We start from the raw sequence: 16,357 nt of genomic DNA on the forward strand, positions 1-16,357 counted from the left end.
AATAGAGATCAAAATGTAGTGGAACACTGACTCACCTGCTGACTCATAGAACATGATATAAGATTCTTTACGTTTACCTGCAATGCAAGTGCATCACGGGGGAGTGCACAGACCTACAGAACATGGGACTGTCAACCACACTGATTTTGGAGTGTTTCGAATGGGATTGTTTGGGAGGAGATTTACCAGGACTTCCTGCATAATTGGATTCATTCATTGACGCAGTGAGTGAAATTGGCTTTTTGTTTGCTTTAATTTTACTCGTAATTGTTCTACTCTATGAGAGGAATTAAATGAGGACAAGTAGACTTTGGTATCAGTGTTGGGCAACTTACTTTCAAAATGTAATATATTACATATTACTAGTTACTTTCATTTGAAAGTAATAAGTTACTTTACAATATTACTGTCTGTGTAGAGTAACTATACTTTTGCATTACTTTCACCAAAACAACAGCAGCAGTAGAATGACATTGCCACCCCGGAACCATCCCAAAAAATAATTTCAACCGCCTTGAAGTCAGTGTAAACAATCCAAAATTCAAAATTGTATTATGTTCCTTTGTTATTGTCATCTATAGTGGTTATTTGCATAAAAACACATGGTTTGATTAGGAAATGATTGTATCTTTATTGAAATAGGTGCTTTGATAAAAATAAAAAAACTCAATTTGTAACTTGAGTTACTTAACAAAGTAACTGGTATAATATTACTGAAATCCTATAAGTAATAAGTTATATTACTGAGTTACTGCTAAAAGTAATATATTACATGTAATATGTTACTTTTGTAATGAGTTACCCCCAACACTGTTTGGTATACACATCACAGAGAGTTCCATTCTCCAAGGTCTCTCTCTCTGCCTCCACCCCCCCCCCCCCCCCTCATCCTCCTCCTCCTCCTCCCACAGCAACATGGCTCTGTCCCAGGAGCGGCTGTCAGACAGAAGCTCAGTCCAGCCCAGCTTGTCACCACTGCTGCAGCATGACGCCTCTCAGTCGGGACTCAACCACACCTACAGCTTCCACAGTGCCCACATCCTGCCCTTCACCTCCACCCTGCCCTCTGCCTCCCTCCGGCAGCCTCTACTGCCCTCTCTCCACCCCTCCTCCTCCTCCTCCTCCACCACCTCCTCCTCCTCTCCTCTGTCCCAGAATGATCTGGCCGATCTGGAGAGCATGGTGCTGTGGACCCTCCGCGAGCCCGGCACCATCGCTCTGACCGTCATGTACTGCCTGTCCTTTGTGCTGGGCTTCGTCGGGAACCTCATGTCCCTGCGCGTGCTCACCAGCCGCCGCAGCCGCCGGCTGGCCGGCGTCAGCGCCACCCGCAGCCTCCTGGTGAACCTGGCGGTGTGCGACCTGGCCGTGGTGTGCGTGTGCATGCCCGTCACGCTGGGCAGCCAGATCTACATGGCCTGGGTGTACGGCGACCTCCTGTGTCGAGCCGTGCCGTTCACGCAGGCCGTCTCGGTCTCGGCCAGCGTGCTGACCCTGACGGTGATCAGCGTGAATCGCTACTACAGCGTTCGATCCCCGCTGCGAGCCCGCTCCATGTTTACGCGCCGACGTATCCTGGCGACCGTCGCTGTGGTGTGGACGGTGTCCTCGGTGATGTGCGCCCCGCTCGCGGTGATGAACCGGCGACGGGAGATCAGCTTTGGAACCTTTGCCATCTTGGTCTGTCAGGAGGAGTGGCCTCAACCTCGCCTTAAACAGGGGTATGTATAATAGTGACTGACTGTTTTTGTTGTTTTTTATTTACCTATCCTTTAAAGCAGTGGTTCTCAAATGGGGGTCCGCGGACCCCCAGGGGTCCGTGGCACTTTGCCAGGGGGTCCGCAAAAAGTTTTCAGGTAAAAAAAGAAAAGAAAATGCTACATGTTACTTATTCCTTCTCAAACTACTTCCTACATGGTGCTAGTCTATCAAAATATCTTGGCTGTCATTGATTGTGTTGCATAGTGGTTTTCTGTACTGTTGACAAATTGTGATATTGTAAGTCGCTTTGGACAAAACAAAAGCGTCTGCTAAATGACGTAATGTAAATGTAATGTAATAAAAAAAAGAAATTGTGTGTGCAAAATCTTCATAGTTCAACGAAAATAGTTTATGCTTTAAATCTAAAATGGTTCATGGATTACATTCTAATAACAAACCTATCAAATTAAAAGTCAAGCACGTTACCGTGGAAACAATTAAGCTTAGCCCAAAATCACAAATCAGAATGAGGGGGTCCCCGGTATATTTTCTATCTTGTAAGGGGTCCTTGGCTGAAAAACATTTGAGAACCTCTGCTTTAAAGGACGGCATACAGAGAGTTTATATAACACAATACAACATTACATCAAAGAAAAAGAATGGTTAAAAACACACAAGAAAATAAAGATGCAATAATGAACGTCAACACACCAGTTACGCTGCAACATGTCCTCCAACTTATACGATCATAATTAGTCTGGGCACCTTTCATCCCGCTTTTTGTCATGGGGCGTAAACCACGGAACCAGAATGAACACCGGAAGGCAGTGCGCCAAAAAACGTCTTTGTTGCCGTTAGCTTGACGTCTCTTGCCTCGATTAATTGTCTGATGCAAAGCTTCTGTATTGGCTTAAAAGATGTGAGATTGTGAATCCGCAATGTTTCTAAAAGAACTTCTTCAAAAACTTTGTTCGGTACATCCATCTTTTGTTTTGTTGTTTGCCGTTCTGATACTTGTGTCAAATTGTCAAGTTAACGTAAAAGTTGACGAGCTAGAAACGCTGCCCATCCGGTCTAGGGCGGGCTCTAGGCCGGAACCAGGTAGGGTGACAAAATCAATTGTGAACGGAAGCCAGGCTCTTTCTCACCGAGAAGAGCCTGGTGACGCGAGGTTAATCATAATCACGTAGCAGTGCAATACGACCACATATCACGTCTGCTAGACTAGCGCCCCTCAGTGGCAGAGAAAAAGTACTATGCTACTTCCGCACAAAAGCAAGTTGAAAAAACGACTTTTAGGGCTAGACGTCGCTTAACGTTGAAACGTGATTTTAGGTCGTATTCAGCTGCTGGTAAAAACGACGTCTTGGGTCGTATCCACTTGGAGGTCAGGCTAAGCAGGCCTCCAATTTGCTCAAGATTCAGGTTTAGCTCAAGAATCATCACTAATCTTAACACTCTGCATTATCATCAAAACCCAGCCCAAGATGCTCAGGCAGATCTTTGCTCCAGGGGCGGATGGGGAATGTCCTGTTTGGGGAGCTCAGGCTTTGAAACTCTGCTCTATATTTTAAATCACTTCTCAAAAGAGAGAGGTTTTATTTTGTGCTGCCTGTTTTTTCCCTTTTCACTTCATTATGACTGGTCAAGTCGTTCAGCATATGTTTTCTTTTTTCAATGTGGCTTTTGTCCCATTGCTTTGCTTAGTTCACACCGGCGACCCAAGCCTTGCCTACCCCTTGCCTTTACCCACGCTTTTAAATAGGCGTCCGTTTTAGTCAACGAGGCTGTGTACACCGGGCGCCTGAGCGTGAACCCTGCGTGTACCCACGCCTCGCCTGTGTCTTGCCGATTTTATCATTTAGGCATGAGTTCTATTTTCAAGCCGACTAGGCGCGTGCAGGCAGGCTTCTTCTATCAATCCATGAAAGAAAAATGCAACAATATCCGTGGGAAATGGCAAAGTCAACTGAATTTCAAAATAAAATGGAGTTACTACAACAGTGCTGAGCAGAGAGAGAGAGAGAGAGAGAGAGAGATTGACGGGTGGCTATCACGTGGGGCTTTCTCCCCGTTGGCAAACACATCTTCAGGAGAGAGAATAGCGACCGAAGAAGCAAGATGGACAATGTTGTTGTGCCAGCACATATTCTTGCAAGATTACCTCTCTAAAAAGTCAGAGTACAGACCTGGTTATACATATCCAGCATCAATAGAACATTAAATATAGCCTATCAGATTTATTTGACCTACCCATGATAATTCGGGACCACATGTGAAAAAATACAGTCGGGAGAGAGGAGAGGCGCTTGTGACTCGGCTCCAGGTTCAGCGTGCAAAGGCGTGCGGTGTGATCGCAAAAGCGTGTAATAGGTTCACGCCCAGCTCAAGGTCTGCAGGCGTAGGCGTGGGTTGAGGCAAGGCGAGGCGTAGGTTCTCCGTGTGAATGTAGCGTTATTGTCTGTGAGGGACGATGCAACTCTGTATGGAAGCGCTATACTGTAGAAGTCATGATCCACACACTGCTTTCACACACTATTCTCCTGGGAGTTCTAAGAGGCTGCTGCTGGCTGTAATATTGTCATAACCACCCACCACCACCTGTCCTTGTTTTGCAGGTACAATGTGTTGCTGTTTGTGGCGCTCTACTGCCTGCCAGTGACCTTTAACCTCACCATAGGCTTCCTGACTGGCAGGCGTCTCTGGGGTGGGAAGAAGTCGACCTTCTGTGATCTCGACCCCCGCAGCCAAGCGCTGCACGTCGCACGCCTCAAGACACGCCAGAAGATCGCCAAAATGGTGGTGTGTCTGGTGCTGCTGTTTGCCGTCTCCTGGCTGCCCCTCTACCTGGCCGACCTTTGGATCGACCGGGAGCACAGGCCACCGTCTTGGCTCCTGCAGACTCGTCCGTTCGCTCAGTGGCTGGGCCTGACCAACTCCAGCCTCAATCCCATCTGTTACTGTTTCATCGGGGACCTGTACCGCTCCGCCAAGGTGATACGGACGCGATACTACCAGAAAGTGGTCGCCCTCTTCGGCTCCGCCTCTTTCTCCAACTCGACGACGATGACGTCCGCTCCGACGATCACCGACGCCGAAGGCCCCGCTGCTGCTCAACGCCACTGTCTCGCCGCGGCTACCGTGGCTACAGCGTCTGCCTCCATGGTGACCGTCCCCAGCCTGTTCAGCTTGGCTAGAAGACGGGAGCTGGGTCTGAGGCCGGGCCGGGGGCTCGGAGGAGACGACACGGACTGCGGAGGAGAGTCCGACCTCAGCATCTCGGACTGGTACCGGTCCAGCCCCAGTGTGTATGACAGCGCCCTGCTGGACACGCTCCAGTACTCCACGCACAGCGCAGAGCGGCTGCCTTCGAGGAGACATTCTGTCCACGAGAACATAGGATCATTATCATTAAGAATAGAGTCCGTGGAAATAGACATGCTGCCTTTGAGGAGGCATTCAGGCGGCCGGATATACGGTCCGTCATCTGATAGGAGAGACATCATTTTCACGGACAGAGACACTCTCTCTTCAAGTGGGCAGTGCAGAGATAACGCATCATCACATCACTTCTCTGGAGCAGGAGGAGACGGTGAGGATGAACCCACGGATATTACCAGCCTGTAAAGAGCAGCACATTATCTGATCTATCAGCAGGGAAACTCAAGAGACACTTTTTTCTGTCCTGTAGGCAGCAGAAACACGGCACCATTCACAGTTTGCAATCCTAATTGACAGTGTGCGGTTAATCCCTTCCAAAAGCCATGATCTCAGGCAGGATAGACGGACTCCTCTCTCCTCCTCCTCCTCTCCACCTCTTGTGTTCTCTGTGTCATCTAACTCCATGGGGATGCAGGACTGCTGTACGCCTGAGTTCTTCAAAAGAGAGTTTTCAAAGCCACCTGAGACAGATGACAGATGATGGAGTGAACCCTCCAGGGGAAGGAAGGGCTGGAGTACAAATTAGCCCCAGGCTGGGCAACCCGTCAGCAGTCAGCCGGATGGATTGTAGCAGTGTGTCGTCATGTTCACATGCAATCATAACCATACGTGATTCAGCTACATACTCACAGTTGTGTCTGACATCTGTTTGAAACAATAAGCCAGCTGTACTTAAAGGAGAATTTCGTTTTTTTTAACCCGCAGCCCTCTCCTCACATTAATTATGATCTGACGACTCACCTAGTGCTCTCTGCAGCGTTTTTGTCGTCCTAGGCGTTGTTTTGAGATCAACAGCGTCCAAGCCACTCCTAGAATGGAGCTCCGTGAGGGCCAAGTGGCAGCATGCTTTTCCTCCATTTAAATAGACAGTTTTATTCCCGTTTTCGACGCATATCGTCATAAACTGTTCCCTAAGGAACGATCAGACTGCATTTCTCCCCCTCGCTCTTTTCACTAGTTACAGGCAGCCCATTTTTGCCTGTCGGGTCAGTGAGAGACCCAACTCTCGTCTGGAAAGTCTCGCGGGACTTTCCAGACTTTCCAGACGAGAGTTGCCTGGCTTGGACGCTATTGATCTCAAAACAACGCCTAGGACGACAAAGACGCTGCGGAGAGCACTGGGTGAGTCATCAGATCATAATTAATGTGAGGAGAGGGCTGCAGGTTAAAAAAACCCGAAATTCTCTTTTAAGTGTACTACTGTGTTGTGTATTTTTGGATCATTTTCTTCTTTCATATTGGTCTGCCAAATGGTTAGATTGTATTTATTGTTGACGGAAAAAGGTCAAACCCCCGTCTTCGGATGCAAGTGTGACATGACACACACAGACAGACACACCCAGATGTCTGCGTAAACAGTTTACGACAGATCATTAACAGCGTGTTGTTGTCGCCATCGATGTCTGCAATTTATGTTCGCAAATATGTCGCAGCAGTGCCAGGTGGTTGGTTGTGTGGCCACACACAGGATTTGCAGGTTGTGGGTATAAGAGATATATATATCAAGCAGCGAATTAAATACAGGAGAATGCCATGCACGTGTTTCATGTGTACACATACACTAGCGGTAGTAGGCTAACTACCTGATAATGTGATCATATGAGACATTTGAAAACACTTGTGATTAATGAGATTTATGAAAGCTAGTCTGACCTATAGACTAGCTTAGACCTAGAGAGGCGGGGCATCATCACATACAAGAGTATTAATAGAAATGGAGATTGTTGATCGCTAATATCACATCGTTCAGTGTTAAACAGTTACGGACAGAGACAATGAGTGCGTTTACATGCACACTAATAAACTGTTTATTAGCGGATTTCTAGAGTTACCTGATGATTCAAGTGTCATGTACAGTAAACATCATCCTTTATCGGATAAAGGCCGTTATCAGTTTATGAGAAAACCCATAAACACACCTAGGTTACTGCTGAGTCATCAGGTTTAATCATTGCTGTCAATGTCCACTCATGCACCTTGAGGTTCCCACTATTTACTAAGTGCATGTAAACGCAGAAATCAGATTATTGCCAGTTACCTGATTATTCTCAGTTATCTGTGTATTGTTTGCATGTAAACGCACTCAATGACAAGGTCTCCATGTTTCCATGCTTGTTAACATTTAACCTGCACATAACATGTAGAGTACAGGACTGAGACAACACGCGCGCGCACACACACACACACACACACACATCACACACACACACACACACACACACACACACACACACACACACACACACACACACACACACACACACACACACACACACACACACACACACACACAATCTAAACTACCCTCAACTACCCTGTTTTCAGTTGTGTCGAAGACAGAGGTGGCGTGAGCATGAAATGCTGCGGTGACATCAAGCTGCTAATCACACACACACACACACACACACACACACACACACACACACACAGATTTGTCATAGCAAAAGTGATGCTTCACTCAAGACATGCCACGGTGTTGAAACTGTCCTGTTGGATATGGGATATTTGCTTTGTACCAATACAAATCTAAATACTACCCGTTATGCTGTGACTGTCTTTCATCTCTCCTTCCCTCTTTTCTTTGATCTAGCCTACCTCTCTCATACCTGCCAACATTGGCGTGTGAAACAGAGGGAGATTTTCTGAGGTACCAGTGAATGGCCTACCCTCAACACCCCCCGCCCCCATATAACCCTACACCACAAATCCATAGAATAAATACAAGGGTGTAAAGTCAATGACTTTTTAATTAGTCTTAAATTCATAACTCACAGTAAAGTGGACTGACATTCGGAAGCATACTTCTTCTTCTTGGGACCGGTCCTCACCTCACCCTAGAGCTTGAGCGAGCGCAAACGAGTGACGCACGGCATCATGTCAGGCAGGGTCGTTTGGTTCGGTTGCCAGGTAACACGACACATGTCCTACAGTCTGGACCTGGACATACAGAAACTGTGAAACACGCAGCCATGAGTTGTGTCACTATGAAAACAGGAGATTAACGAGAGAAATGACCAATCGGGAAGCAGGGCAAAGGGTTAAAATATAGGGAGACTCCCGTGTAAATTGGGAGTATTGGCGCGCGCGTGCACGCACACACACACACACACACACACACACACACACACACACACACACACACACACACACACACACACACACACACACACACACACACACACACACACACAGCCACCTAGGCCTCTACCTGAAAGGTTTCCAAGGCATTCACAGTTGTTTCCTTTTTTCCCCAGAATGGGACAATGCTGTGGATAGCATCAGTGGAGTGTAGTTCCATCTTTTCACATGTGTTCATAGAGAAGTGATGAGTGGTGGGAGGCCTGGAATGGACTGATAAAAGGTTTCGCAGGAATGCTTTGTCCAATCATGCTGTTGTTCCCTCAGGCATGATTAAACCTTAATGGGCTGTGGATTTGGTTATGAATAGCTTGTATAGCTCATATATAGTTACATATAGAAGTTCGAGCCAGAGCTATAGAATTGGTGCTTAGACCCATTCCATCAGTCTCATAATATGCAAATCAGATGTTGTGTGGACACACATTTTATGAACATTATGTTCCTCTACCACTAATTGGATTATGTGACAATGGCATTTCATTGGACACAGCATGGTTTAATTTGGTTTAATTAACACAATTTGGTTTAGGTTGGTTACTTAGGGTATGCTTTTGAATTAAATAAAAACATTTATACAAATGTATAACCCCCCAACCCCCCCCCCCCGCTCAGAATTTGCATATATATATATATATATTGCACAGTTTGTTGGGAATTGAACCAGCTGAAGTCGAGTTTGTGTTCTGCCTCAATTTCCACCATGTTATTTCAGTATCAGTCTGTGCCATGGAGAGATGTATTTCTCTCAGTCTTCATGCAGGGAGCAGACGCCATGCTCCTGGACCTTCACTACAAACACCTGGGTTCAAAGAGTGAATTTCTTTCTCCCTCCCTCTCCGAATGGACTTGAGTTTAGCTTAACTATAGGTGCTGACAGGGCCATGATCTGTTTGGAGAGAAAAAACATCAGTTAACATCATAACATACAACATCATGTATTTTATTTAATCTGGTGGAAGCAGACAACCGATTTCGTTGCAAGTAACATGATAATAGAATAAGCAGGGATGCAAACTAGTCACCTCTAGGTAACAGTGAGTCACCTTTTTCATCCCAAAATAGGGCACTTAAGTGAATGATTTTGTGTCTGCCCTGGTATCTGTCACCTTTTTAACCATGACTTTGCATCCCTGAATAAGAGTCTAATTACTATGTCTTTTGTCATTGTGTTTTATCTGGAGACTAAGCAGCCATAGGCTTTCGGTTGTATTAAAGCCTTTATTTTTTGTATTGAGTGATACGCTTTACTAAAACACTCATATCATATTATAATACCCCAGGTGTGCATAAACTACAGGTTAAGTAAAGACAAAAATGTGAAATTATTATTGGTTATCGTATCTGTTATCGTACAGGAGAAGCAAATATTTACCGGTTATCGTATCGGCTGAAAAAATCCTCCCCAAAGTCTATAAATCCCCCCTATCTGAAGAACATAAGGGGGAATCCCCCTTGGCCCCTTGGCTGTCTCTGCCTCTCTGTCAGCCACTCTCTCCTTGCGTCATAGCTGTAGCAGTGTGAGAAAACAGTGCTAACAATAGGCTGTTTCTCAGACTCTTCCTTCATTACGGTCTTCACTTTGGCAAAAGGGCGAGAAACGTTTAACAGCAGAGAACATACCCAGAGGGGTGTGTGTGACCGACTAAAGGAAGTGAAATGGCAAACTAAAAATATTGTGAAATATAAAAGTTGACAGCCAGGTCACTGTTAAAAATAAAGCTGTTCATTCCAACTATGAAAATAAAGGTTAAATGAACACACAAGAACTCAAGCAGGCCTGACCGGGCCGAGCCCCCCCCATTCAACAAACTGGCCCCCCCATTCAAATTTTTTTTTTTTTCTGGCTGTCATTAGGCATTGATTAACTGAATGCTATTGCTAACTGTTACTTTGAACATCCATTTGCAATGATTCTGGCTGGATATTAACTATTGTAAATTTGTCACAATGAATGCAATTTGTGCACAATGTGTAAATACACTTAATATTAATTGTTTAGGCCTAATTATTTGTAAAGTCACAACACATTAGAGATGTGTGTAGTTCTTCACAGATTTAGCCTCTTCATTTTGCTCTCAAATGCACCAGGTTGACGAATTTTACTTTAAAATGTACAAAATCTTCTTCCGGGGGAGAATCCCCCCGGACCCCCCTTGGGTAGCTTGGCCCCCCCAAGCTAGGGGCAGGCCCCCTCTGTAACCTGGGTCTGGAGCCGGGCCTGCACACAAGTAAGAGCTCAGAGGACTCGATATTACAATCCCGAAGATTAAACAGCAATTTCTTGAGGTCTTGTGTGGAGATAATGCTTAACACATCATCGGGGGTCATCAGATGGTTCACCCTCCTTCACTGGTGTTTCGTTGATAGGCCCGCAACACCTCGAGAGGGCTCAACAGCGACACCCGGTGTCCAAGGTGTGCGTGCTCCCCTCCGCTGGTCATTTTGCAGCCAGTTGGGATCTTTTCTTTTCATCCAAAGCCAGTTGTCGGAAGGCCGCCTGTCCTCCAACTCCTATCCTCTTCAGGAGCCTAGTGGTTGATGTGGCTACAAACCCTCTACAGCTGACCTCTGTAGGGAGGTACCTTGGTATAATACCAGCCATGTTGTTCTGCCTCGGCTGCTGTGTGCATACATCAGCCTCTTGCATTCATATGCTTCATCAACTGGAGCCTCCCATGGCACAGTTAGCACCACAATGTCTTCAAGGACTTCTGCGAGGTGGACCACAAGATCATGTCTGGCCTGAGATTAGTTGCAATGATCTCTGGTGGAGACTAAAGATGAGCTTTTGGCCTAGGTCAACCTGCATTTTCCAGTCACCGGGCAGTATCCAGGAGGGTCGATTCCATCGTTGCCAGATGGCTTCCCTGGGAGTTGTCCTGCTCGTACAAAGGGGGGTGCTGTTTGAGAAACTGGATGTCTGGGGAGGGAGGGCATTGATGGTAGTACAGTAGTTGTTGACCTGGTTGTGCCTCCAGGTGTAGCGGCCTTTTGGCAAAGACTGAATTTGCAGCCGGCGAGGATGTGTCGTAATGTTGCTGGGGTTTGGCAGAGTGACCTCTGATGGCTCTTCTCCAACCCATTGATGTAGGTTCTTGGGTGTGGGAAGAACATCATAGGGGGCTCTGATGATGAAGCTAATTTGGCTTCCTTCCATCTCCCACAGATCTTTCCAGGTGAACTTGCGATGCTCCAGGTCTTCCCAGCTAGTCCACTGGCCCTGTTTGGACTGTGAGACTGCCTTTGCGTACTGTATCTCTCTGCCTCCTCTTGCTGCCCAAACTCAGCAACCACCAGCTTTCTTCTTTCGGATGATGTTGCCTTTTGCCACTTGGGTCGACTTGTCCTTGACCAACCGCACCTCTTCCCTGCTGCACCTGACCCACAATGTCTCCATGCCTGAGAGCCGATACTGCTTGCTGCATGGCGTCCGATAGGGACGCTTCCTCCCAGTTGCTAGTCTGGGAACAGCCGCTGGTATAATGTAGTAGCATCTTGCGACTCAGTCAGGGTCATGTCCAGCCTCACTTTGGTGCATTTGTGCTCTTAGGATAGCCTTGAGATGGCCAGTTCCAAATCAATAGACTCCTATTGCCGGAAACACAATTTAGCAAAGACTAATGTTAGCCCTCGTTCACACCATACGCCGAAGCCACGCTGAAGCTATGCAGCGCTATGGCAGTTTCATTTCGGCATCCGTTAATATCACACCAGCCGCACGCCACGCCACACTGAAGCTACGCTGCAGCGATAGTTTCAGCTTCCGTTCTATTTTTCAAGCATGCTGCGCTGCATGCTTGAAAAACCAGAGCACCCGAGCTTCCAGGCATGAAGTTAATGCAATTTGTGAGTGGGGGCAGGGCAGCGCCGAGCGAGGCACTGAGGAAAAGAGAGTGCTTCTGGTGTGACCGGTTTAGCGTGGCACTGAGCTTCTGTTAAGTGCTGCTTCAGCGCTGCTTGTTGTAGAGTTCCGGGTGATGAAGGATCCAGACTCTGGTTTGGATTCATTTGTTGTAGAGCTGTTTGCATCCGCCACTCGCTTCGGAGTTCATGGCGGGCAAGTTGTATTCTTGTACAGGCTTGAAGGGCCCGGACTCTTGTATCCATTCATCACTGGGCTTGAAGGGCCCAGACCCTGGTACATGTTCAGGCTTCTTCATCAGGTATAAACCTGGCTCAGATCTCGAAGCTCGCGTTGTCGCAAGTGTGTCCGTCAAGACACGGTCTAATCTCCAGGTAATCTCTTCCTCGTTGTCAAATATCGAAGCCATGGACCAACCAGAACTCAACCGGTCCTGGAAAGAGGGCCACATCGGAGATGGTGACATCGTCATTGTGATGGCATCGGTGATGATGTCATACTCAACTATGACGTCATTGGCAAGGACATCACATCTGTCATGATGTCACAGGCAGCATTGTGGATGGCGTCGGTGATGATGACATACTCGACCATGACATCATCGGCAAGGACATCACATCTGTCATGATGTCACAGGCAGCATTGTGAGGTCATCGCAGTGATGATGTCATCACTGAAGCATCATCCACATGGCTTCAGAAGCCCAGAATGATGATTCACTTCACTTTGCGTTGTTGCATTTTATATCCTGCTGTCCATTATGCCAAATAGCTGTTAACTTATATTTAGTTATAAGATGCGTCTCATCAAAGTTTCATCACACACAAGCTGTCTCCAAGTTGGCTTCAGTGTCTCCTCAAGTGAAAGATTCAAGATTCAAGATTCAAGATTTTTATTGTCACTCCGTGGTACAAGTATCACGTGTGAAATTCTTGTGCTGTGAACTCCGTTTACAACATAGTACAAATATAACAGGGCATATGAGTGCAAAAACAACAAGAGACACAACAAGCAATAAGGCAGTAGAGTGATAAGACAAGTCAGAGACAGTGTCAGAGACAGACAGGACATTGAAAGGACATTTAGAAGATTTAATTACTTCAACATATTCATGTATTCAACCACAGCAGATCAAAGATTGAATTACTTAAACATATTCATGTATTCACCCAAAGCAGAAGTGACTATTGCCCCTCAGACATATTTGAATCATTCAATAATGTGGCAGCCTTGAATGAAATCATTCATCATGGGGTCAAAATGGATAGTTAATTTATATTTAAAATACTAATAACAGTAATATAATACCGGTGAGGTCTGTGTGGTTTATTATCTGCTGAACTTAATTGCAGAGGGGAATTTTATGCGCTCTTCAGATTTGAGTCAGGTTTAGCGTTGTGTACAGCCCGTGTAACAGCCCCACAGACACCCTCAGCTTAAAGGGGCCAGAAACACTCAAACAGGTTTTCTGCCATGTTAACTGATATTGAGGTGTTTTGTTGTTTGAGATATAGATATAAGTCAATATAATACAGGGCATTAATTACCTCCACCTGTCTGTAATTCGACAGGCATTTTCACACCTGCCATGTTTGTTTCAGTTGAATCGAACTGTATTGTTTGTTTTCCCCCTTGGTGCGATCCGTTTTGGCAGGTGTGAACACAGCAATCGCACTTGGGCGTGAACCAAAACAACCGGACCGAGACCTCGTTGAAGAAGTGGCCCCTCGGTCCAGTTCCAAACTAACTTTGGTATGGTTCGTTTGTGGTGAGATAGATTGTGATCCAAGCTCGATCCGACCAAGCTGCAGGAAGCATTGCACATTTTTGATTACTGCACTGTGCATAATGGGGCTGAGGATGTCCCTTTTTATCTATAATTATGAAAGGGAGCATGTGGGCAATGTTCTCTGTTTCAATTTTGTCCCGGAAGTGATGTCATCAGTGATGTCATAAGAGCAAAGAACCCGCACAGCGGGCGAGCTGCAGGGTGGGGGAGGGGGCAAGTGATGCCCCAAAATGCTCCTGAGGTCAGCGCTCTTATTTCTGTCAAGGCAACGAGGGAAGAAGTTGATCTCAAATCACTCTTAGAGCGTTCTTGTAAACAGACATAAGTTGCTGCATGAAAAAAACGTTGTGCAGCTAAAACGCTGTGGTGAAATTAAACTGAAGACTTTTGAACTCTACTGCAGACAGTCAATGGGAGCGTCTCAAGGTCAACAGAGGTCCATACTAATCCACTGACCAATCAGCTGACTGAAGCAGTGCACAGAATTTATCATGTAAGTAGCTTAACTCCGGGATGGGCAGCTTTGATGATAGAGAGGGCCACGAGAAAATGTCCTCGCTACCAGAGGGCCAGATTGTGACCGTGCACTTCCACCAGTAGCCTACTGTAACACCATCACTCACAATTATAGCTACTAATTTGATGAAAAGGACTGATAATCAAAGTGTATTATACCAACATTTATATTTTTCATATTCAAATTTAGTAGTTCTTCCATTCAGATGACACCAGAAACTTTGCTCTAGCTTTAACACAGCCCGTTACAGGAATTTGATGGGGTACATCACCCACCAAGTATGTCATATTAATCAGATTAGTAATAATGTTGCTTGTGCAATGTGCATCCTGGATATAGTTTGTTACAATAGCATTAGCTCAAATGCTGATGTTAAACAGTATGTGGATGGACAATGCTAACACCATTAGTGCCATGTTCTGGGATGTCAAATAAAAACACAGATTTGGGTGGTCTAACCTAACCTAACCAAAAAACGTCCAACTTGTTAAAAAAAAAAAAAAAAAAAAGGAAAAAATGTATTGACCCAGGGGCCACACTGAGTGAGGTCGGGGGCCGCATGCGGGCCAGTTGCCCACCCCTGAGCTAACTGGACTCATGATGAGGATATCATTTTTCATTGAATTTCATTTCATATTCATTGACGTAATGTAATATCATTTCATGATGAGCCATCTGACCTCTCTTAGCATGTTGCAAAAACATCCTTCTCTGCCAGTTCACAACACAACACAACCTGCATGTTTCCAGTTCCACTGCACTGCCTGAGGAAACAGGGCTGTATATAGGGAAACCCTATGAGTCGCAACATCCCCATTCACTCCAATTGAACTTTTTTTTTACGTTGCAAAAGGAACTTTTGGCAAAAAGGAACTTTTGGCAAAAAGGAACTTTTGTGTAGTAAGGTTCTGGATTAAGCAGAATGGACTGTTTGTGATGTACTTTGAAAGGGTAAGACATTTAAAAAATTCTAATTGTATATTATCAGCTTTATTTTATGCATTCAAAGCGAGCCCCCTTCCAGGATCTGCATTTTGGACCTCCGCTGACGCCACTCTCTTACTAGATTGCTCTGGGGAAACCATGACCGTGCCAGTACCAGAGGTCCTGGGTTGATGTTGCACGTAAAGTTCTACAGCCCATCTGAATCTTAATCAGCATATCATTTTAGACTTTTCATTGTTTCATGAGTGGTCTGATCACCCGGACGGACCCATTTAATGGAGGGAATCTGTTTTGGATTCTGCTCTTGCTTTGTTTGACCTCTGTGAGGACAGTGAAATTGCTTCGGAGATAAGGTTTAAGGGACATAAACTATGTGGGTGTGGGTGTGTGTGTGTGTGTGTGTGTGCGTGTGTGTGTGTGTGTGTGTGTGTGTGCGTGTGTGTGTGTGTGTGTGTGTGTGTGTGTTTGTGTGTGTGTGTGTGTGTGTGTGTGTGTGTTTGTGTGTGTGTGTGTGTGTGTGTGTGTGTGTGTGTGCGTGCGTGCGTGCAGGCTCTCTCAGTGGATTGCTGTGTTTTCCCTCCATCATTGATTTCCAATAATCAACATCTAAAACAAGCAGAGGAAGCCACATAATTTTCTGACATGGCGCCAAAAGAGACAACCAATGATGGAGCTGCAGCCAAATCTCATAACGCGATTAAAACTAACTAGTGCAGTGCCCGTTCCCCTCCCTACACCGCTTTTTGTCAGTAGGTGGCACAATGCCGAACTGCTCAAAATTCTGCACTGCACTCTGTTGGGTTCCCAGCAGCGCACTCCCCAAGTTTGATGTCGATCAGACAAACAGTTCTCGAGATAAACTGCTTTTTGTTGTTGCCAGTATGTGGCACTTTGCCGAATTGCACGAAATTTAGCACTGCACTCTGTTGGGTTCACAGCAGTGCACTCACCAAGTTTGAAG

At 45.9% G+C, this 16,357-nt stretch overlaps 1 protein-coding gene across 1 annotated transcript; it reads left to right on the top strand.

The window, feature by feature from the left end:
• Positions 1–915: 915 nt before the first annotated feature.
• Positions 916–5,574, top strand: LOC310793510 (QRFP-like peptide receptor; the record flags this gene model as incomplete). Its single annotated transcript, XM_083655309.1, has 3 exons — positions 916–1,721; positions 4,320–5,179; positions 5,558–5,574. 3 exons carry the CDS (start codon positions 916–918, stop codon positions 5,572–5,574), a joined length of 1,683 nt encoding a protein of 560 aa, XP_083511435.1.
• Between the last annotated feature and the right edge of the window lie 10,783 nt (positions 5,575–16,357).

The sequence above is a fragment of the Poromitra crassiceps genome, assembly GCF_964638095.1.
Source record: "Poromitra crassiceps genome assembly, chromosome: 19".
NCBI classification, from domain to species: Eukaryota; Metazoa; Chordata; class Actinopteri; order Beryciformes; family Melamphaidae; genus Poromitra; species Poromitra crassiceps.